Consider the following 21,327-nt stretch of genomic DNA (forward strand, 5'->3'; position numbering starts at 1 on the left):
GGCCTGGATCCTCCTCTGACTGCTCAGCCGGCCTCTGTCCTTCCCCAGCCTCCTCCACCACCTCTGGAGCCACACTCCCACTCCCTGTTGGCTGTTCCTCCTCTCTCTCAGAGTCAGACTCCACCAGGGGCATGACATTAATAATCGGTCTGAGGAGCAACATCTGATTTCCTGGCTTAAAGGTGTTCTTACAAGGTGCTCTGTAATAGCCCTGCAAAACCTTCTACTCTTGGAGGAATTTCACCTCTCTATAAACAAATCAGGTCCAGATCCCATTGGTGAAGCCATACTATTTGATGGGCCTTAGGAAGCATCCCTTCTCTGTCATGGTGCCTGCCTTGGGGAATAGCCACAGGCCTGATCCTGCTAGCCTTCCTCCAGAAGGCAGTTTTTCTTCCTCTTGTTCTATCATCTCACCTCAATTTAAAAAATCCCATGAAAAAAAAATCCCCTTTCTACCATTTCCTACCTTACCTCACCTCCTGGAATATCTTTGCTTCAGAGTATGCACATCAGGATGAAGCATTCATTCTACAATTAACACTAAACATTGAAGCAGGATTATTTTACAAAACTAGTATAATTCAGCAATTGCATTCAAGAGACTTTATGCCAAACCCAGGAACAAAATCAAAGAAAAGCATACTTCTCTGCTTTTAAAGTTTGCTTTTTGCTTTTGGAATAAAATTCGTCCTAGGCTATTTTTAGGACTTGGAAAAGAAAATCTCCCTCCCCAGCATTAAGCAACCCCAAAGAATCCATCCACCATTCAAAGGCCAAGGAAACCACTAGCATTTCACAGTATGTTACCAGTGAGGCACAGAAAATGCCAAACAAGGCAAGATCTTCCTCCTGCGAATCAACATCTAATACTCTATCAGCGCTGCTTCCAAGCTCTGCCTCTGGCTTTAAAAGGTGAGAGGATTCATTCATCCGCTACAAGCATTTAGCCTTTTTCAACTCTGCCCAGAACCTTTGTATGCCAGTTGCTAGTACGTTCCTGTGAGAATAGTAGTTTCATCCCCTGGGAAATAAAAGTTAATATTCCAAGCAGATGATAGATTAAACTGGCATTTGGATTTGATTTAACAGCCATGTAGTTTTGCTGAAGTTGCATCAGTTGTTCAGCTGATTAGAAGCTAGCTGCACAAGTGGCCACTGGCCTTTATCTATGGAGTTTTTAAGGCTATAAAACTAATGTACCATTGATTTTTTTTTTGAAAGCTATACATTCAATCCTTATAAAAGGACTTGTCACTGGCAAACTCTAGGACTGAAATTAGTTTTGCCCAATGTGCTTGATGCCCAGCAGGTGCGCTCTTACTGTCCCTTCTGGAAGATGTAATTGGCTCTTCAGAGATCTGGCAGATCTGATTTTCAGCTGTTCTCGGAGATAATCAACTCCATAAGTCAACTACCAGGATCTCAAGCAATTCCAAAAGAAGGAGAGAGATGAGGAGAGAGATGAGGCAATAAGCAGAGTGAAAACAGCAGGATGTATCTGAAGAAGCCTTAAGATTGGGTATTTCAACTACTAGTCCTGTTGGCATATCCAATGGCAAAGAATCTTTTCCTGGGCATAATCAAGACTGGAAGAAATAATTCTAAACTGGAGATCAAAGGCAGAGTTTAGCAAGAAAGCGTCGTGGAGAACTCCAGATCTAAGGTACATTTAGATTCTTGCTTTTATCATTAAGAAAATGTTGGATGATTATAAATACATGGAGTTTCTGTGGAAGCATATATGGATTTTGGCTACTGTGTGATTGAACTCTTTTTTAAGCATTATTATTTGGGGAATATTCGGCTTGTTAAATGAATTCTTCATTGAAGGAAGATTTTTTTTTTCACAAACTTGCTAACATGTATTACTCCAGAATTCAGTTTGGTACAGTATTTGACAGATAGGATTAAAAATAAATCACAAGTGTGAAAAATATTGAAAATTGCTAAATGCATATTAATTGCTGGATCCAGTTCAGACCAGGAGAATAAGCAATATTAGCTATATTGACTATCTAAGATAAACTGGGTTTATACCTTGGCAGTGAATAGCAGAATTTTTCCTTGGTACTAAACTATGTTTAACTTAAGGAGAAAATGATGACATGATAGCTTAGCTATCTTCCAATACTTGAAGGGCTGTCAATTTATTTTTCAAAGCACTTGAAAGCAGGATAAGAACTAATGGGTTCTTATCAGAGGGAGATCCAACCTAGAACTAATGGGCTCATCAGAGGGAGATCCAACCTAGAACTAAGATTTACTCTCATTTCCTGACAGTGAGAACAAATACTTAATGAAACAGCCTGGGCAACCATTTGTCCGGGATGGAATAAGAGCTCCTGCCTTGGGCAGGGGGTTATAGTAGAAGACCTCCAAGGTCCTTTCGAGCCCTATAATTCTTTGCTTTATAGGTGATTTTTTCAATCCAGCGGTAAGCGGTACCAAATCTTACACTGTTTGGGAACACAGTTCTAAAGTATAAGTGATAATAATGCTCTAATATTTTTGCTTAAGACGGGAGTAACAGGTTTTACCCTTTCCTCTATAATGTCTGTATATGGGATAGTTTGTTGAATAGTTTGCTTTCAACAGCAGTTACTTCTTCAATTCAATTAGAACCTGCAGTTTGTTGACCAGACCCAGCATAGGAATGCATGAGAAATACAATGCTAGTCATATATGTTGGTCGTGGTTGAGATTTGTTTCCAGTCTGCTGGCTAGCCACCTGAACATAGCACTGCATGTGTATTTGAAACAAGAGTGATAGATTAGCACCTGTTTTCTTACTCACTTGTAAAATTTCATCCTAGTTCTTCTATGCATGCTTTATTGTCTCTTGCTAGTTCTTGAGATATGATAGCAATTTCTAAATACTTAAAATGTCTAAGTATCAACAAAAACTGGGCACATTAAGAAGACCACCTTGTCTTCCTCACACCCACTGTTCAGCAGGAATGCCTTTTCCATACCTCTCTTTTCTTTGCAGAGTTGTCCAGAGTTGTGTCCATCCAACATCAATGCAAACCATGTGCTCTTCAGGAGAGAGACTTGTGGTTCTATTATTGATTTTTGCTTAATGTTACACTGCAGTAATAGTAATGATCCAATCTTTAGTCCCCCCATATCCTAGGTATACCTCAGAAACGCTAATTGAAATCAAAACATTTTATTTTAAAGTTAAATGTGGCAAAATTATTCTTGATATGATATTATCAGCAAATTTAGGAATATGATAAGGTGTAAAGGTAATGTGGCACCAATCTTTTTTTGCTCTTAAGGACTTTGAGTATAACATGTAATGTTTAATTAGTAATCTGCATCCAAATTTTTAATGCAAATCATCTCTTTGCTATAATGCAGAGGTGGATCATAGATTCATGGCCATAAACTAAAATTATATAATTTTCCATGCATTTTAAAATCATAATGGAAGCATGGCTGAGCCAGAATATTTTTTTATTTTATCCCAATAGTGTATATTATTTGAATCATTTGTTTTCTCTTTTCCTGTTTAGATAAATGTGATTAAGTAACCTTCTTTTATTTCTTTGATATCAGTTTCAATATGACTGGAATGTACTCAAGGCAAAATACTTCATCCCAAGATATTAATCTTCCTCACAACCAGCCAGATGGAGACCCTTTTGCATCAAAACTCTCAAAGGAAGCTGACATAATAGCTGGAATTTATTTATTATTAATAGGTAAGATTGTTTTATTTTAGCTGTTGTTCTGGTAGGAGTTGTAGAAATGTATGTTTTGTGATAAGACTCTGCTACTGTTGATTTAATTTTGAATTTTATACAATAATATTCCTTGTATACCATAATCCATAAAGCAGTACTTTTTGAATTGTACTTAGTCTTCAAGGAGGATAGAATTGCCTTTTAAAAAAGTATGATACCTATTTGAAAAGTAATGTGTAAAATGTTTAAGATTTAAATGAATATTAATATTAATGATAGAATTGAATTGGTATGGATTGTTGTTTTAATTATATTATATATGCATAATTTTTTCTTTTCATTGTGTAGTTTTAGAATGTACCAAGCAGAATCCGAACGGAAGTTATGTATTATATTAAGTGTTATAATTTTAGGGGAAAGATATAAAGGCGTCATGCTCCAATCAGGGATTACAGGAGAAATTTTGTTTAATGAGAAAAGATAATAGACAGCTGAAACAGGACAGACAAAGAATATAAGTACAATGATCTGAATTGAGATGAAATAAATAAAATAAAATTAAGAAAGTTAAAAGAGGGGAGAAGCTATATAGAAAATGTAGAATGGTAATAAGATATGGAATGGTACATAAAAATGAGCATGAACTTGAATTTGTGTCTGTACGAAGAGATGTAACCCGGGATCAAGCTGCTTTCAAAAAAGATGTTTTATGTTTTTATGTTTATGTTTTGTTTGTTTATGTTTGTTTTTAAAAATCAATAAAATTTTCAAAAAAAAAAAGAACAAATTGCCTTTTAAAAGAGTTCTGTGATGTGTCACGTTGGATTATTTCATCCTCTCAAAACTATTGGCCAAAGTTAGAAATCTTGCTACCGATTGCCTGGGGCTGAGACAGGTATGTCACTTTTTTTTAAGGCTTAGGGAGAGGGTGAATGTTAATTAGATTTGGCTTGTTAGCTACCATTTATCCTGCCATAGATTCTTCTAGGAGAAAAGTTATCAGAGGAACTAGTGGAAGAATTTTTCTACATTCTTACTTATCTCTCTTTTCATCAAAAAAAGAAGAAAATTTGTCCAGCCATAGCTTTTTCTATCACCCTGCTGCTGTGATAAAGATTTTCCCTTCCATGCAATGCATAGGGTAGGAATTTTTCAAAAAAGCAGAACATCAAGACAAATTGAAAGGAAGATTGTGCTTAAGGAGAAATTATGTTTGCAGGATTCCAATGAGCTGTTCCTACCAAGTCGTCCAGCAGCCAAACTAGAGCCGGCAAAAAGGAGAAATGCAGAATGTCTAGATATTGTATTGTACAGTAGTTGTGACCACAACCGAGCTCAAAATTTCTGTTGCTAAGCAAGGCAGTTGTTAAGTGAGTTGTGCAGTCATTGAATCTGGATTCCTCCACTGTCTTTGCTTGTTGGAGGCCAGCTGGGAAGGTTACAAATGGTGATCATCGAACCGAGGACAATGCAATTATCATAAATACATACCTGTTGCCAAGTGCCCGAATTTTGATCACCTGGCCATGGGGATGCTGCAACAGTCATAAATGTGAAAAATGGTCATAAGTCACTTTTTAAAACGCTGTTGAAACTTCAAATGGTCACTAAATGAATTGTTGTTAGTCAAGTACTATCTGTACTTGAAAGGAACCTCTCCATTGCTACCTGAACAGAGGTTCCATGGACATTTCTCATGGAAATGTCCCACATACAATGTGATTTCTAACTAATGTGCATCATGCATATATAGACACACATGTATACCCATATTATAAAGAAGCCTATACAAAGAGGAAGAAGATACTACATCAGGGGTGTCAAACTCACGTTGTCATGGCGGTGTCACGTGACATATTGGGACTTTTTCCCCCCTTCGCTAAAGCGGGAGTGGCCAGCACATGACATATCTGGCCCACAAGCCGGGAGTTTGACAGCCTTGTACTATATCTTTGGGAGAACTATTGTAAAATATTGGATTGGTTTATTTTACTCAAGATGCATCAGGAACTGCAATAGTGTATGTCATAACGTGCCAAGATTGGATTACTGTAATGCACTCTACATGGGGCTGTCCCTGAAGACTCTTTGAAATGATATACAGCTGTTCACAATGCAGTGGCATGAGTAGCGATGGGTCTGTTGCACTGTTTCATGAGCTGCACAGCTTACCAGTCAGCTTCTAGGAACTATTCTAATTCTAGAAAGCCCTTCATGACACGGGCCCTAGTCAGGCAGAATGGATACTTTCCAAGTTTCATCAAGGAAAGACCCAGCAAGCATGTCTCATCAGCCCTATAGAATGGCATCAAATAACTCCCATCATTCAGAACATCATTAAAAACATGGTTGGAATAGGATGGTTGTGAAGTCCCCACAGTTTCTTAGGTTTTTTTTTTCCTCAGTTGTGTGTAGTTTCACAATTGATTTGGGTTTTTTTCCCCTCTTTTAATTATAAGCAGCCTAGAGTCATTAAGAAGTCAGGCATCCTTGAAATTGAATTAAATAAGTTTTTTTTTTAAATTGTACAGTTCTCTCCTCTGAGCTCATTCTAGCACAGTAAAACAAATTCTTGGGGGATCATGAGCTCAAAAGCATTTTGCTTCTTTGGTAAAGTTGCTACTCTTTCCCTATAATTATCACACATCTTTCCTTAGTTCAGAAATTCATTCCCCTTCATAGAGCTGTTCCCTTTCTATTGTCTGTCTTTTTTGAACTACTTGCCTACCTATTTCATGGGAAATAGAGAAGAGTCAAGAGGGAGGATAATGTTTGACTCTAACTATATTCCTCTTCTGGAGGAAAGGAGAGATACAAAAATTATGAATAAAATATAAGAAAGAACATGTGAATATATTTATGCCAGCAGTTGCATGCTGGGGTAGCCTACTTTACATATGAGCAAGAATTTGAAAAAGAGGAGAGATGGAGATTGTTTTAAAAGCAAGTTCATCTTTAATAATGTAGTTGTTAGGGCTTTGTCATGTTTTGGATGGTATGCTTTTAAAGAAAGTTCCATTGAAAACTTTTCAGAAGTCTTTAAAAGGGTTTCTTTCTCCTCAAGAAAATGTGACCTTCCACTGACAAATTCTTGTCATTGTATCTTTATCTTTACTCAAAAATGTGATTTCCCCTCCACTAAACTAGACTATTGAGGAAAGGTGTGTGTGTGTGTGTGTGTGTGTGTGTGTGTGAGAGAGAGAGAGAGAGAGAGATGCATCCTTATTCTGTATGAGGGAGAGAAAGGAAATGAACGTTTAGAGGAGGTATACATGAAAGAAAGTGATAGAATATTTTACTCCCAAAACTTTGGTTACAAAGGAACGTAGCTTTTCAGAGGGAGAAAAGGGTTTATGGGTTTGCTGCAGAGCATTCTTGTTCTCCAGATCTTTTAATCCCGTTTATCTCTTTTAAGATCTTCATGTTTTGAAAATGAACATTCATTTCTAGGAAGATGTCTTCTCTGTCCACTCTGATCGCACTCTTCTTGTCGAATTTTAGACTGTCTACTATTGACCTCACCCCTTCCTAAGAGGCCTGTAAATGCATCAATGTGCCTACCGTCCCTGTCCTATTGTTTCTTTTTATTTTTCTTATATGTATCCATTTCATGTATACCTGTTATCTTATAATCGCTTGACAAAATAAAATAAATAAGATAAAATTTTACTTTACTGTAGGGGTCCTGTCCACTTTAGGCAACGGATATGTTATTTATATGTCCATACAACGGAAAAGGAAGCTCAAGCCAGCAGAGATCATGACGGTAAACCTAGCAGTCTGTGACTTGGGGATTTCAGGTAATTCCACTTCAGCTCAGCTGAAAATGAAAATTTGGGGCCCTGTAAGCAGCATCTAGGCCTATAGTGATATCTTCTTGGCACCACTGCCATTTTTCCCCCTGTGTTTACAAATGATTAATGCCAATCAGCATGGAAAATAATCATTGAAACAGTACATATTTTAAATAATAATATGGAATTTAGTAAAAGCAGTATTTCAGTTGAATGCATTATATATCAAACAGTTTTCCTCAATTTGGTGTCCCCCAGATGTAATGGATATACTCAAGGCTTAGCTAGGAATTTTAGAAACCATGGTTAACACAGCACCAGAATGGGGAATGCTGTTACAGTATATAACAACATGTGGATGATCCTTTTTAAAAATCTAAATAATGCTGTACAATAAAATTTATTTTTACTCTTTCTTCAGATATATTGATCATTTAGTCAATTGAACCTTACATTTAAAAAATTAATGATGAATAAAATGTGATCAATTTAAAAAATTGGAATGCTCTGCTAATTTGATAATAAAGATTCAATAAAATAAACATTGCATTGTATAATTCATTCATATCATATTATACTGATGGCTTTTATTTTAAAAATGGAATAAAAGTATGTTTAATTTTGTGGATTCGGTGTAGTGCAATTTAAAGAAACTTACAAACAGATCATGAAATTATTTATAATTTCTTTTCAGTAAAAAAAGGAAGTAGGAGAAATAATTATAGCAATTATTTTCTAAATTCAATTATTTGCAGCCAGTACCAAATGTATTCATGTAGTCATGTAGGACTCTTTTATATAGTCAAAAAAAATCTTAGTTTTCTTTAATTTCAATAAAAGCAATTCAATATGAAGTCCCTCCATTTTGTATATTAAATACCATATGAGGAATTGGCTTGAAAATTATGAAGTGTGCCATGACTTTGCATAGAGTTGTTGAAATGTTACTGATCTTAATACTACTGGAAAAGAAAAATTCAATGAAAAACAGACCTATGCAAAGGTATGTTCATTGTTTACCATAAGCACTTCTTGTGATGGAATCAGATTTTCCATTGCTGTTCTCCCTCATAACACTCCAGTTGTTTGCTCTGAAAATCCCTGTTTTCAGGAACAGGTTTGAGGGAATATGATAAAAGATGATAAGAGGGTGGAACCCCTTTGCCCACTATTGCTTATCTCAATCCAATCCGATCCAATCCAATGTCTTTTCAAATGTTGAATTGAAATCTATATAGCATGTTGTTGTTTTACTACCATTGCTGATACATTCTAGCACAGGGGTGGGCAAACTACGGCCCGCGGGACACATCCGGCCCGTTGGTCATTTTAATACGGCCCGCCTCTGAAAAAAAAATATTCCTCTCTGAAAAAAAAATTGGGGCCGGCCAAAGAGACCCGCGCGCGCCAAAAATTGCACACACAACACGGAGCTGGGCAGCCGCTTCCTGGTAGCGGGGCCAAGGCCACCGCCCGGGGAACGCCCACTGCTTTCCCTCGCCAGGGCTGGGCGGTGGCGTGTTGCCCTGCGCTGCGTGGCCCCCGCCTGGCAGCGTGCTTCTCAGCTGGTCTCCTCCTCCTCGGCCATACAGAACAAACAGGCAGAGAAGGAGGAGACCAGCCGGCTGGTTGGGGGAAGCTTTCTGCGCCGAAAGAGGCAGCTACTAATCTCCGGCTTTGCTCCGCTTCTCCAATGGTCCGGCACCATCCTGTTCTTCTTGTGCTGTGAAAGAGGCGGCTAATGATCTCGGCTCCGCTCTGCTTCTCCAACATCCGGCGCCACCCTGTTCTGTGTCAGGCCCAGCAAGTCCGAGCAGCCGGCGCACAGAACAGGACAGCGCGGATGTTGGAGAAGCAGAGTGAGCCGAGATCATTAGCCGCCTTTCGCAGCACAAGAAGCCTCCCCAACTGGCCAGGTGCTCTCCTCCTTCTCTGCCTCCTTCTCTGCCTCTCCCCTCTTGCTCCTCACAGTTGCCCTGAGCTGGTGCGGTTCTTTACTTGGGCAGCCAGACGCCCGCAGCAGCGCCCGCAGCAGCAACAGGCAGTTCTGCCCGGGCTCTGCTCAGGTGTCCAGCTGGGGCTGTCAGGAGTTGCTACCACTGGCACAGCTCCGCGCTGCTCCAGTCCCACGTTGCCTTGGGAAGGGAAAGGCAAAACCAGGAGCCGCTGAGCCTGAGCCTCCGCTGCCGCTGCTGCCGTTGCAAAGCACCGCCACGGCTCTTCCTTTTTGCCTTTCCCTTCCCGAGGCAACGTGGGACTGGAGCCGCGTGGAGCCGTGCCGGCAGTAGCAACTCCTGACTCAGGGGGCCTCCGAGGGGAGGGGAAGGAGGAGAAGAAGGGGGGAGGGGGGGCGATTCCCAAAAAATCTTGTGCTGACCCGGCCCGTCTGTCAAATTTTAAAAGTGAATGCGGCCCCCCGAGCCAAAAAGTTTGCCCACCCCTGTTCTAGCATGACTCTGTTGGATATATAAACATAGATATATCTCAGAAGAAACTTAGGTAGTCATGTTGGACTCAACAGTTCAGTTGAGTGAATAGATCTCAATCATAATTTATGACCTGCAAAACATTGGCTGAGGCACATCTGTAATTCCACTGTCATCTATCATAACATTCATTACTTTGTAAGATAGCCATCACTTTAATTTGCACAAGTAAAGATCAAAATTAATGTTTCTCCACCTTTCAGTTATGAATAGAAATAAACTAATTGGAAGAGTGTGAAATAGGTACAACAGCTCATGTAATGAAAGCATCTTGACCTCAGCAACTTTTCTAAACTTTGAAAGCTGAAATTTACCACTGATCATGAAAAGGCTTTTTTAACCACTTCTTCATTGTGGTCAATCCTATTGAGGAAATCATCAACTTACATGCAGAAAATCTGGAAATTGAAATGTTTGGTGGACATGTTATGGCTGTTAAATTAGATTTTGAAAAATATTTGAAATATTTTCCAGCATGAAGTCTTATAACCTTTCTTGATCTGTGAATGAATAATGAAACTATTAACAGTATCTTATCTCTCTTCAGTTTGATCCTTCCTTCCTTCCTTCCTTCCTTCCTTCCTTCCTTCCTTCCTTCCTTCCTTCCTTCCTTCCTTCCTTTGTCCTTCCCTCCCTCCCTCCCCCTCCTTTCCTTTCTTTCTTTCTTTCTTTCTTTCTTTCTTTCTTTCTTTCTTAATTTTTATGTTGCTTGAGGGGGATTAAATTCATTTTTCTTTATTCTTTCAGACCTTTACCTGCTTCTGTTTTTCTTTTCTTTTACAGTAGCAGGAAAGCCATTTAGTATCATTGCCTTCTTCTCCCACCGTTGGATCTTTGGTTGGAGTGGCTGCCGCTGGTATGGATGGGCTGGCTTCTTCTTTGGAGTTGGAAGTCTTATTACCATGACTGCAGTCAGCCTGGACCGGTATTTCAAAATATGCTATTTAGCTTATGGTAAGTTGAACACTACATACAACTTTTCCCTAGATGTGTTGACGTTTGCACTCCAGGGTTCCCAGTCAGCTCTGTGAGACAATGTCTGAAATACATCCATACTTGAGTGATTTATCAGGTCTTAATTATTAATTTTTTTCATTTAGATTGCAATTACAAATTGTCCATCCTTGAATTCCTGGACATTCTTTGACTCACTACTTCTGTTCTGTGTGTCTGCATATATATGCATGTGCAGACATAATTTACAGCTGCAGATCTCCATAGTATGGTAGACCTTCAGATATGACTATAATGGGGCCTACCTATTATGGTCGTAGGTCATGACAGCCATTAGGAGAAGCATCTCACTCAATGACACCCCCCCATCCCTGCTCTTCCCAATGAATCATTAAACAAACATGCAGGTAGAGCACGAGGTGCCTCAGGGGCAGGGGAAGGCCTTGGGAAGCCTAGCACAAGCCTAGGCCCATCTGCCTCAGCCCTTCCTGAGAGTTAAGGCCTCTCTCAACTCATGAGACACCCATGCTCTGCTTCCCGCTCCTTGGGTACCCACACAGGCCTTTTCCCACTCCCTACCAGGTCCTCACTGGCCTTAGGGCTGATTCCCACCCACCAAGCCCTACCCACTCCTCCTCACTTAGTGTTTGAAGCGCTCCAGAGCCTTCCAGAGCACTGGAATGGGCAGCTTTGTTGCTCAATCTCAGAAAACAATTCTGGAATTGTACCACATGAGCGAGGGACATACTGCTCCATTTTGCTATCTAATGCAAAGCTAATGTGGTCTGTACAGGCATCTGGAAAACTTTGGGCTGTGTAGAGATGGTATTAGGAATAGCTTACCCCCTCCCCCCAAGGCCTGGATAAAACGTTGAAAAACAACACATCATATACCTCCTGTGCTGCTCTTCAAATTCTGCTCTAAACAACCCGTTACATGCAAAGCGGGGGGCGGGGGGGGGGAATTACAATGCTGCATTTTCAGACCTGCACCAATGTGGCATAGTATATTAATACTATGTCATATTGGACTAATGTGGCACAACACTGATCTTTCAGCCAAACCACGCCATTCCCCAAACCTTTCCTAGGAAGCATTAGTGTGTGTGTGTAGTTTTACAAAAAACATAATGCATTCATGTGTGTGGTTGATTGTAAAGCCGAACATCCACAGGGGCACTGCAGCAGCTGTAACTTTGGGACTGGGTCATAAGTAGATTCTGGAGGTCTGCCATAACTTCAAACTGCCATTAAGTGACCAATGATAAGTTGAGGATTACCTGTATGTGCATACTTAATCAATTACAGCTTCAGTTTTCTCTCCTAGGAATCTGGTTGAAGAGGCACCATGCTTTTATCTGCCTAGGCATTATCTGGTCTTATGCTGCCTTCTGGGCCACGATTCCCTTTGCTGGCTTGGGGAACTATGCTCCTGAGCCCTTCGGCACGTCCTGCACCTTGGACTGGTGGCTGGCTCAAGGTTCAGTAGCAGGACAGGCCTTCATTCTCAACATTCTTTTCTTCTGCCTTGTATTCCCAACTGCTGTGATCGTGTTTTCCTATATTAAAATAATAGCAAAAGTCAAGTCATCCAGCAAGGATGTAGCTCATTACGACAACAGGGTTCAGAATAGCCATGATCTAGAAATCAAGCTAACTAAGGTAGGTGCATACAACCCCTAAATTTTATTTTATTTGTTTAAGTATGGGCTGAATAGAGGGGACGACTCAACAAAAAAACCATGCATGAGAAATAAAGGGATATTTGGGCAACCAGTGGGAAAATAAACTGAACTTGGCAAATCTATCCCCCAATTCCCTTGCCTGCTACTAGCCTTTCACTTTAGGTCTTTGTGTCTTTTCACCTAGATTCTGGCTTAAAAATAGATGTTGAAAGGAACATTAGTCAGAGATGTTTTTTCTGCAGAGTTTTTCTTTGGGGAAAAACAAGTCAATATCTTCTTAGTGCTTTAAACCATGAGGTTGATTGCATGATATTAAATTAGCCTGAGAGTCTCCCCAGCCCTAATGTACCATCACCAACTGCTGGTCATGTAAAACTAAACCTCCTTCAAGCTGATTTGCAGTGGAGTAAATACATCACATTTACAGCACAGTGTAGTGTCACACAATAGCGTACTGTATAGTGTATAATGATGAGATAGGAGATGAAGTATGAAATGGGATGTGTGCTACCACTAATTACAACCTGATCTAGTCTATCAATGATACTCTTTATTATATCGTATCTGTTGGTATGTTTTTTTACGTGATGTACAGGCTCCCAGAAATGGCAAGCATAATTTCTTCTACCCCAAATTTCAGATAGGCCACCTAAACTAAGCACAAGTAAAATTATTTATGTGGTTCTTTCCCATTTGGGACAAATGTGGTAGGAAAAACAATGAGTCCTTATATCCACATGTTTCATCCCTTTCCAGAACAACATAAGAAACCATGAAGATCTCTTGCAACTTTAATCTCATTTGAGGTTGTTTCACTCTTGTTGCATTGATTGAATTTATTTCTCTGCCTTCTTTCATTCATAAACTTTTAGGCTGAAGCCACATGTGTGCTTAGGAATAACTCCTGATGAATCAAATAGGATTTATCTCAGAAGGAATATATCCTAGGGTGTACTATTGTTTTCCAATGATTGCCCTGGTTTTCAGAGGCCCTATGCACCTCTTTGTTATACCAAATGGAAATGGGTTTTCACAAACGTTGTCACTAATTCTGTGGTTATTTGCTCTGCTGATTGAGAACAGTCTCCAATAATACAGTGTGTTCTATATGATAATTGAATTAATTTTTGTTATAGGGACATGATTGCTTGAGCAGGGGGTTGGACTAGACTAGAAGACTTCCAATGTCCCTCTTGTTATCCTCTTATTCTGGTTGTCTTGTTCCTCTGTTATGCATTTCTTCTCACTAGGTGGCGATGTTGATCTGCGCAGGATTTCTATTTGCTTGGATCCCATATGCAGTTGTATCAGTATGGTCAGCTTTTGGAAAACCAGATTCGGTTCCCATAAAAGTTTCGGTGGTGCCTACTTTGCTTGCTAAATCAGCAGCCATGTACAACCCTGTTATTTACCAGGTCATCAACTGCAAATCAGCCTGTTGTCAGCGGGGGGCTCTTAGGCCACTGCGGAAGAAAAATTCCTTGAAGAAATCCAGGTAGGGGTATCCAAAAATGGCCTGAAATATTTGAAAGGCACTAGAGATGTCATGCAACGGACATGTGCAGGAGTCCTTCCCCAAAGAGATAAACAAGGAAGCTCTTATCCCAAACAAACCTTCCTTCCCTCTTCACTATAAGGGGTTTCTGTCCCGAAGGTTGATTGTGAAAAGTGCCCAAGAAGACAAGATGTAAGAAGGGAAGTGGCTACAGAGAAATCCCTCTGAGTTTGTTTCCTTTAAATGTCTTTCTCTTGCTGAACATTCTCTCTCATATTCACTCTGCGGTGGAGATATTTCAGCAAGAACTTTTGGGGTAAGATGTAGCCCAGCTACAGTGACCTCGCTGAATGGCCTCAGGGCCTGATCCTAAGGTGGGTCTTTGAAGAATAAATAGCCCTCAAGGAACAGGATTGGACAGGACACTCAAGATTTGTCCTTCAAGATTAGGTATTTGTATATGTTGTCAAGCATCTCCAGAAGAATTCCGTATAAAAATATCCTTTTTTTTTTTGGTTGCTTTTCCTTGCAGGCTCTATATAGTCTCTACAGAAAAGTCTGAAGAAATGACTGAAACTCAACTGGATGTTGCCTGAGAACTGGGAATCCACACCACTCCAGCTGACCAGCAAGTTTCTTCCTCAGTTGCTTCTGCTCTAAACCACTTTAAAAGTATGCCAGCTCCATCTTAAGGGTTATTTTCCTGGCTTGTATTTTCTCACGGGGTCCTAATATTAGTTTTAGCTATTCTAATCAATTTTTTTTAAAGTAACCATTTTGTTTGTATTTTAACTAGGTAAAAAGCCTCCCTGTATTGTTCTTATTTTACATGATCATAAAGCGATTACAATGAATACAAATAAATCGGTGTATAGCACATAGTAATAGTATAGTAAACAACATGGCAAATTGGTACTTAGATTCCATATACTTTACCCTGTTGATCCCTTGTCTATCCTCTCAATGAAATGCTGCCGCCTGTCAGCAACAGTCACATGACACAGAGAAGCAACGGGTGCCTTTGGCCAAGAGCTGCAGAGCGAAGAGAGAGGCATTTCCACACATTCTGCTTGGCCCTCCATTGGAATCCCAAGGCAGGAATGGAGGACATCCTCCAAGTGGCCTGCTCCCATATTCTCCCAAACTGTTGTTTTCAACCAGAGCATAATGATCTCAGCTCTTCAGAGCATAATGATCTTGAGCGCTTTCTTCCATTCTAGTCGCAGTCCCAGTTCTGCTTGGCTGCAATGCCTGGCATGTGCCCTCCCCTCTGCCAGCTAATCACATTTTGTCCTGGCCTGCTACTTTCTCGCCATTTTTAATAAATGCTATTTCCATTAATCTATTGAGGGGGCCCTTAAGTCAATGAGCCACCCTCAAACCTAGAAGCTTACAACCTTTATCTCTCTGGGTAAGCACTTTTTGGTTTCTGCCAGGCTGGGTGAATCATGCTTCCCTTGTTTTCCCATCCTCTGCCCACAGTTTTCCTCCCCCTTATGTTTTTAACTTCTTTAATTTACAACAAAGAAAATATTGCTGTATATTGTTTGTATGAAACTGAACTATCAGTTTTTCCTTGCTAATCAAGTTTCTGTAGAATCAATCCACCCACCCTATTCCCTATTGTTTTTATTGTAGCCTCAATGCTATGTTAATACTTTAAGGGGGAAATAATATAATATAATAATAATATAATGGAGCGCGCACCAGAGGTGGTAATCAGCAGGCTCTGATCAGTTCTGGAGAACGATAGTGGAAATTTTGAGTAGTTCAGAGAACCAGCAAATCCCACCTCTGACTGGAGATTTTACAGTATCCTTCCCCTGCCACACCCACCAAGCCACATCCACAGAACCAGTAGTAAAAAAAATTTGAATCCCACCACTGAGGGGAATGCCTGGTTGTGCAGGGCTTGATCTGGACTAAGCATCATCCCAGCTCTGACAAATCCAATTTTTGTAGTTGCCTGAAGAAACAATCACCAAGAGCATGGGGGACAAGCAGCTAAGGCAATAGTGCAAAATTACCCAGAGCTAATGGCTTTTAACTACCTTCATACTAAAATCTACACAAATATTAGGTCCGATGTATATTATCATGCCATGTTGGGAAAGGAAGTGGTTTCAAATAGCTCAACCAAAAAGTGAAAAGCTTGGCTTCAAATCTTTCTGTACCCCCCCGCCTCCCCATTTGTTTAAATATGTTTAAGTACAAACAAAAGATCTGGTCAGAACAGTTTTGTAAAATATTTTCACACACAGAATTGGTACTCTCATATCAATTGTCAATATATGCCTCCTAACATAATTATACTGTGTATATCTCCCTTGATCTAATTTGGTTTGTGATTTGTGAGGAACAGGAGTAGCTGGACATTGGCCAGGATGGGGCATCCTCTTCTAATGCTGTTACACTGCACTTATCTTGCCTGTGCCTGGGGGAAACCCACAAGGAATCACCATGTATATAATAAAAGCTCAGTTACACTTAAATTTAGATGAATTCACCTGGTGAAAGGAAGTGGTTGTGCAAGCAGGAAGTGACTGCTGGGAAGAAGCGAACAAAACCTGCACAAGTTTCAGAAAAGATGCAGCTGTTTTAATGGTTTATGAAAAGGAGCATCATATAGGTTCGGAAGCACCACTTTTGAAGACTGCATATTTGCATCAACCTAACACAACTCCCACACTACTTTAGCATTTGTTGGGCTCCTCACCTTCCTTCAAAATCTAGATTGCTTCAGATATGGTGTCTCAAAATTGGGGAGTTTCTGAATGTGATTTTTCTTAACATTGTGGTTGTGGGGGATTAGGTTGGAGTGTCCTTGGGTGCCTTTATGCTATTATTGTGCTGCTGCTGTTATTATTTACTTACTGTAAATTTACTAAGTGTAAATAACTTACTGTTATTGATTGATTTTGTCCTTTGTTGGCTTTACTCCAATATTCATCACACAGACTTGCAACAGTGGGATAGGTAGCTGTATAAATCAATATAACAAATAATAAATGCTAAGTTAATAAAACATGGAGGGGAGAAAACCTTGATACAAACTATGGACAATTTACATCAAGGTTTGGTTTTGGTTTGCATAGGGTTTTTGTTTGTTCCTTTTGCTATTTTGTTTATTAAGAGTGTTTGAGGGAGAGAGAACTGTAAACTAATGTATTGCAGCCAGTATAATTTCAAAATAATTTTTAAAATGAAGCAACAGAGGATCTCTAATGGAAACATTTTTTGAAAATAAGATAAGTGTAGAATATGACTTTAAAAAATAATGAGTATTTGGAAACATACTTCAGGCAAAAAAAAAAATCTGTGGTAAGTGCAAATAGCCTAAATATAGTGCTAAGATATGCTCAATATTCAATTACATTACTAAGGTGTCATCTTTATAGTAATATGGCTGTAGTGAACAGTTTTGCTCATTTACAGGTCAAGAAAGAACAGAACAACAATACTGCCCCAAGAATATTGCAACATACTGTTGTGAGAGAAGATAATACTGTCTGCAGGAAAAAGTCTACTTACTGCTCTCCTTTGTGCTCAAGTTGGCCAGGGCAGAAGGGTATAATTTTATTCCTTTTTACCATTTTTTTTCTCTCTCTCCCACACCATATTTTGAGTTCATGTTTGAGGACCAAACATGGGATCTGCTAGATCTAAAGATTGCCTGAGTTGGCTACAGCTCATCTACAATGAGCCTTTCATTTCCAAGTTGAAGGGCAGCCCCACTGACAGAGTTTTCTGCCACTGGGCAATTAATGGTTTCTACAGCAGCTCCCTCTCCTCATTCCTCATAGAGGAGAGTGTCTCTAGCATCCTGTAATTCCGGGACAATAGGATTGCACAAGTTAGTGAGGGTGGATTTAAACAGTAATTTTTGCACACGTGTCTTCTGTGGTAGAATGGTCCAAGGTATCTTATTTTCTGCCTGTCTTAAATAAAAAATATGCAATTTCAAAAAATACAAAGCAGTTTTTAGATTCAGTTAGATAATATATCTGACTTGACAGTAATAAATTCCAGTGAATTCATCTCATTGCTGCATTGAATAAGAGGGTTATTTTGCTTTCTTCTTGGCTTTTTCCCCCATCTTAAATGCAGATGTACTTCTGCAGCTTCACTGATAGGTTTTTGGATTTTTCGTTTCCAATGTATTGTTTCTGTATAATTTTAAATAAAATAGATGCCATATTCCTGTCAATATTTTCATGTATTTTATTTCTTATGAAGTCTTAGTCCTCCATTGAGTTCTCAATATGTTACTGCAGCTGGAGGCATAATTTCCGTGGATTAGCAGGATGCCCCCAATGGATCTTTTCTTCTTCTCCCACCTGTCTGGGACTCCTGCTGAAAGTGAATCAATTCACAGATACTCTACTGAAACCTGGAGGAGAAGGAAGTTCCCCATGCTGAGTCCTTCCAAGTTGTCCCTTTTCCAAATTTATACCAGTTTTGGTAGCTTCCAAAACTTCAAGTCTAAAAAAAATACAAGGAAGGGGGAAGGAGTGGAGATAGAAGTCAGGCAGGGATAACATTGGAAATAGCAGAAAAATACAGAATGTTTATTCAGCTGGTCTAAACTTTTCAAGGCAACTCAAGGTAGATGAGAGAATCTCCCCTCTCATTTCCCATAGGCTCAGTTCTGGAGGTCTACAAGATCCAGGTATCAATGGCTTTGCCTAGGCATTTCCAAAAAGCAACAAAAGTCTTCTAGGTTGTTAGGGTCTTTTCCAGTCGGGCCAACAGTGGAACAAACCACTAGTATATAAAGTTCAAACCCTCCCTATCTCTTCCTCATCCATCTCCAGGGGCCAGCCACTCTGCCAAAGAATGTCCCTCACCCCTTTATCAGTTTCCTCTTTTCCATTTAATTCATTTTATTGTCATCCCTTTTGAATTTTTTTTTTCATGAGATTGACTGGAAGTGCTACCCTAGAGGTTGTAATTGTAGAAAGGATTGTGTCTTGTGTGCGAGATCAAAATCAAAGGACAATCCTGTTGGGAATCCCACATTCCTTCCTAGTAGAATCAAATGTAACCTGTTGGGTGAATGTTTAAATTTGCATGTGCATGTGCTAAATGGTAGCAGGAGATTGGAGTTTTCTATCTCCCTTTGCTGCTGCCCAAGGGCTGGCCAAGGAAATGCTAACAGTTTCTTATTGCTATCATACGCAAAATTATTTCAAGTTTTGTTTCGTTTTTTCATTTTTACCCAAAATTGATTCAAACTGTATTCCATCAAACTGCAGCCACAGTGGAACAGTTCAGCATAATTTCTGGAAGACAATGTTTTGCTTCAAGCTTGCAACCAAGCACATTTTCTGATTTATTTGATTTGATTGATTTAGACTTTAATTTCCTTCACTGTGCACAATACTGCTTCTCTCTGTTGCTCTGTCTCTGTCTCTCACCCAACACCCCAGAAGATAGGCTCAAAATCCAGAAGGATCTCAACAGACGTAAATAAATACTGTGCCCTATCTAACAAAATGAAATTCAGTGGTGAGAAAAGGAAGGTTTTATACTTAGGCAAGAAAAGCGAAATGTACAGGTGTAGAAAAGGTAGAACTTGGCTCAGTACCAGCAGCTGTGAGAGGGATCTTGGCGTCCTAGTGGACAATCAGTTAAATATGAGCCAGCAGTATACTGCAGCTGACAGAAGAAACCAATGCAGTCCTAGGCTGCATCAACAGTGGGATAGAATCAAGATCACAAGAAGTGTCACTACCACTTTATGATGCTTTGGTAACACCACACTTGAGATACTACATCTAGTTTTGGTTACCACAATGTAAAAAAGATGCAAAAATGCAAGCTTGGCCACCATAGCCAGCCCCCATTTATCTAAAGCCATCTACTCTAAGATTCCCCCCCCCCCCCAAAAAAAAAAAAAAAACCCCACCTACAGAAAAGATGTAATAAATCATTTTTCCCTTGCTGGCACTGTGAGATGCTCAGAACAGAAAGATATTAATGCAGGAAGAGTATCAGTTTGGTCAAATTTGTCTACATTTACTTCAGATATTACCCACTGTAGCTGGTATAATTGTCTTGAACCATTTGCATTTTTCTTTAATGAGGTAAAATCTATTAAAAAAAACCATCCAGTTTATAGGCATCATATATGATGATAATTGTGAACACACTGGGAAATTATACATGAGATACTGAGAAAAAGTTCAGCTCCTTCTAATAAACCTTTGGTTGCTGAAGTATCTTAGCTGGGCAGGAACTGATGAGATAATTAGCCAAGTCCATAGCCATGAAAGGTTTTAGCAAAATGTAAATGTAACAATAAAGGAACACCTATTCTGTTGTTTTTGCTTGAGTTCTTTCTGGAAAATTAGAATTTTATCTATAAATTGAGTTATGTACCCACACTTGGCAGAATTGGTATTGATTTAGATTTATTTATAATTTCACACTTATAGACTTGGAGAAATTAGGTAAGGACTGGAGTGGATTGTAAGGCATATGCATCTCTTTATGTGTGCATGGGTGAATATTGATTATTGTGCTGGGAAATATTGTGCTCTGTAAACAGAATAAATAAAGCAGGATTTAAAAAATATTTTAGCAAAACCTGTGTCATAATGGGGGCCACCAGATTCCAGGGATTTGGCACTTTAGTTCTGGATGAGGCAAATTAGGGGTCCTTTTGGACTTGTGTGACTCCAGTTTGAAGAATAGGTGGCAGCCATGGCCAGGAAGGCCTTTGTACAACTTAGTATTGGGTGCAATTGCATCCATTCTCTGGTCCCAGTTACTCATGCATGGATCACTTCCAGTGGTGGGATTCTGTGGGCGTGGCTTGGTGGGTGTGGCAGGGGAAGGATACTGTAAAATCTCCAGTCAGAGGTGGTATTTGCCGGTTCTCTGAACCACTCAAAATTTCTGCTACCGGTTCTCCAGAACTGGTCAAAACCTGCTGAATACCACCTGTGGTCACTTTCCAAATGGACTAAAGCAATATGCTTTACACAAGACTTCCTTTGAAGAACATCCAGAAGCTCCCACTGATACAGAATATAGCTTTGAGCAGGTATATGTACTCCTTGATCTTATCATTTCTGAGCCTAGGAAGTTTGTTACCACTTCACCTTCTTCTCCACCTATTTACATTGAAATGTTGACATATAATCTTAGTTTTAAGGAGGGAGGGGAGACAATGAGCAGCACATTGGCATTTTTATTCTCTTCTTTCAACCACAACAA

The 21,327-nt window shown here is 39.6% G+C and overlaps 1 protein-coding gene across 2 annotated transcripts; it reads left to right on the plus strand.

Annotated features, from left to right (window-relative positions):
- The first annotated feature begins 1,583 nt into the window (after window positions 1–1,583).
- Window positions 1,584–14,804, plus strand: OPN5 (opsin 5). Of its 2 annotated transcripts, none has more exons than XM_026678994.2 (7): window positions 1,584–1,666; window positions 3,565–3,710; window positions 7,373–7,492; window positions 10,756–10,926; window positions 12,254–12,588; window positions 13,862–14,106; window positions 14,639–14,804. In XM_026678994.2, the coding sequence occupies exons 2-7, from the start codon at window positions 3,572–3,574 to the stop codon at window positions 14,700–14,702; spliced, it is 1,074 nt and encodes a 357-aa protein (XP_026534779.1). In that variant the 5' UTR covers window positions 1,584–1,666; window positions 3,565–3,571; the 3' UTR covers window positions 14,703–14,804. The 2 variants fall into 2 exon arrangements, with proteins under 2 accessions (XP_026534779.1, XP_087805348.1); XM_087949222.1 differs by lacking the exon at window positions 1,584–1,666 and adding an exon at window positions 3,177–3,251.
- Window positions 14,805–21,327: the final 6,523 nt, after the last annotated feature.

Source organism: Notechis scutatus, chromosome 1 (genome assembly GCF_049901735.1).
Source record: "Notechis scutatus isolate UNSWTSFEM ecotype Mainland chromosome 1, rNotScu1.2, whole genome shotgun sequence".
NCBI lineage: Eukaryota > Metazoa > Chordata > Lepidosauria > Squamata > Elapidae > Notechis > Notechis scutatus.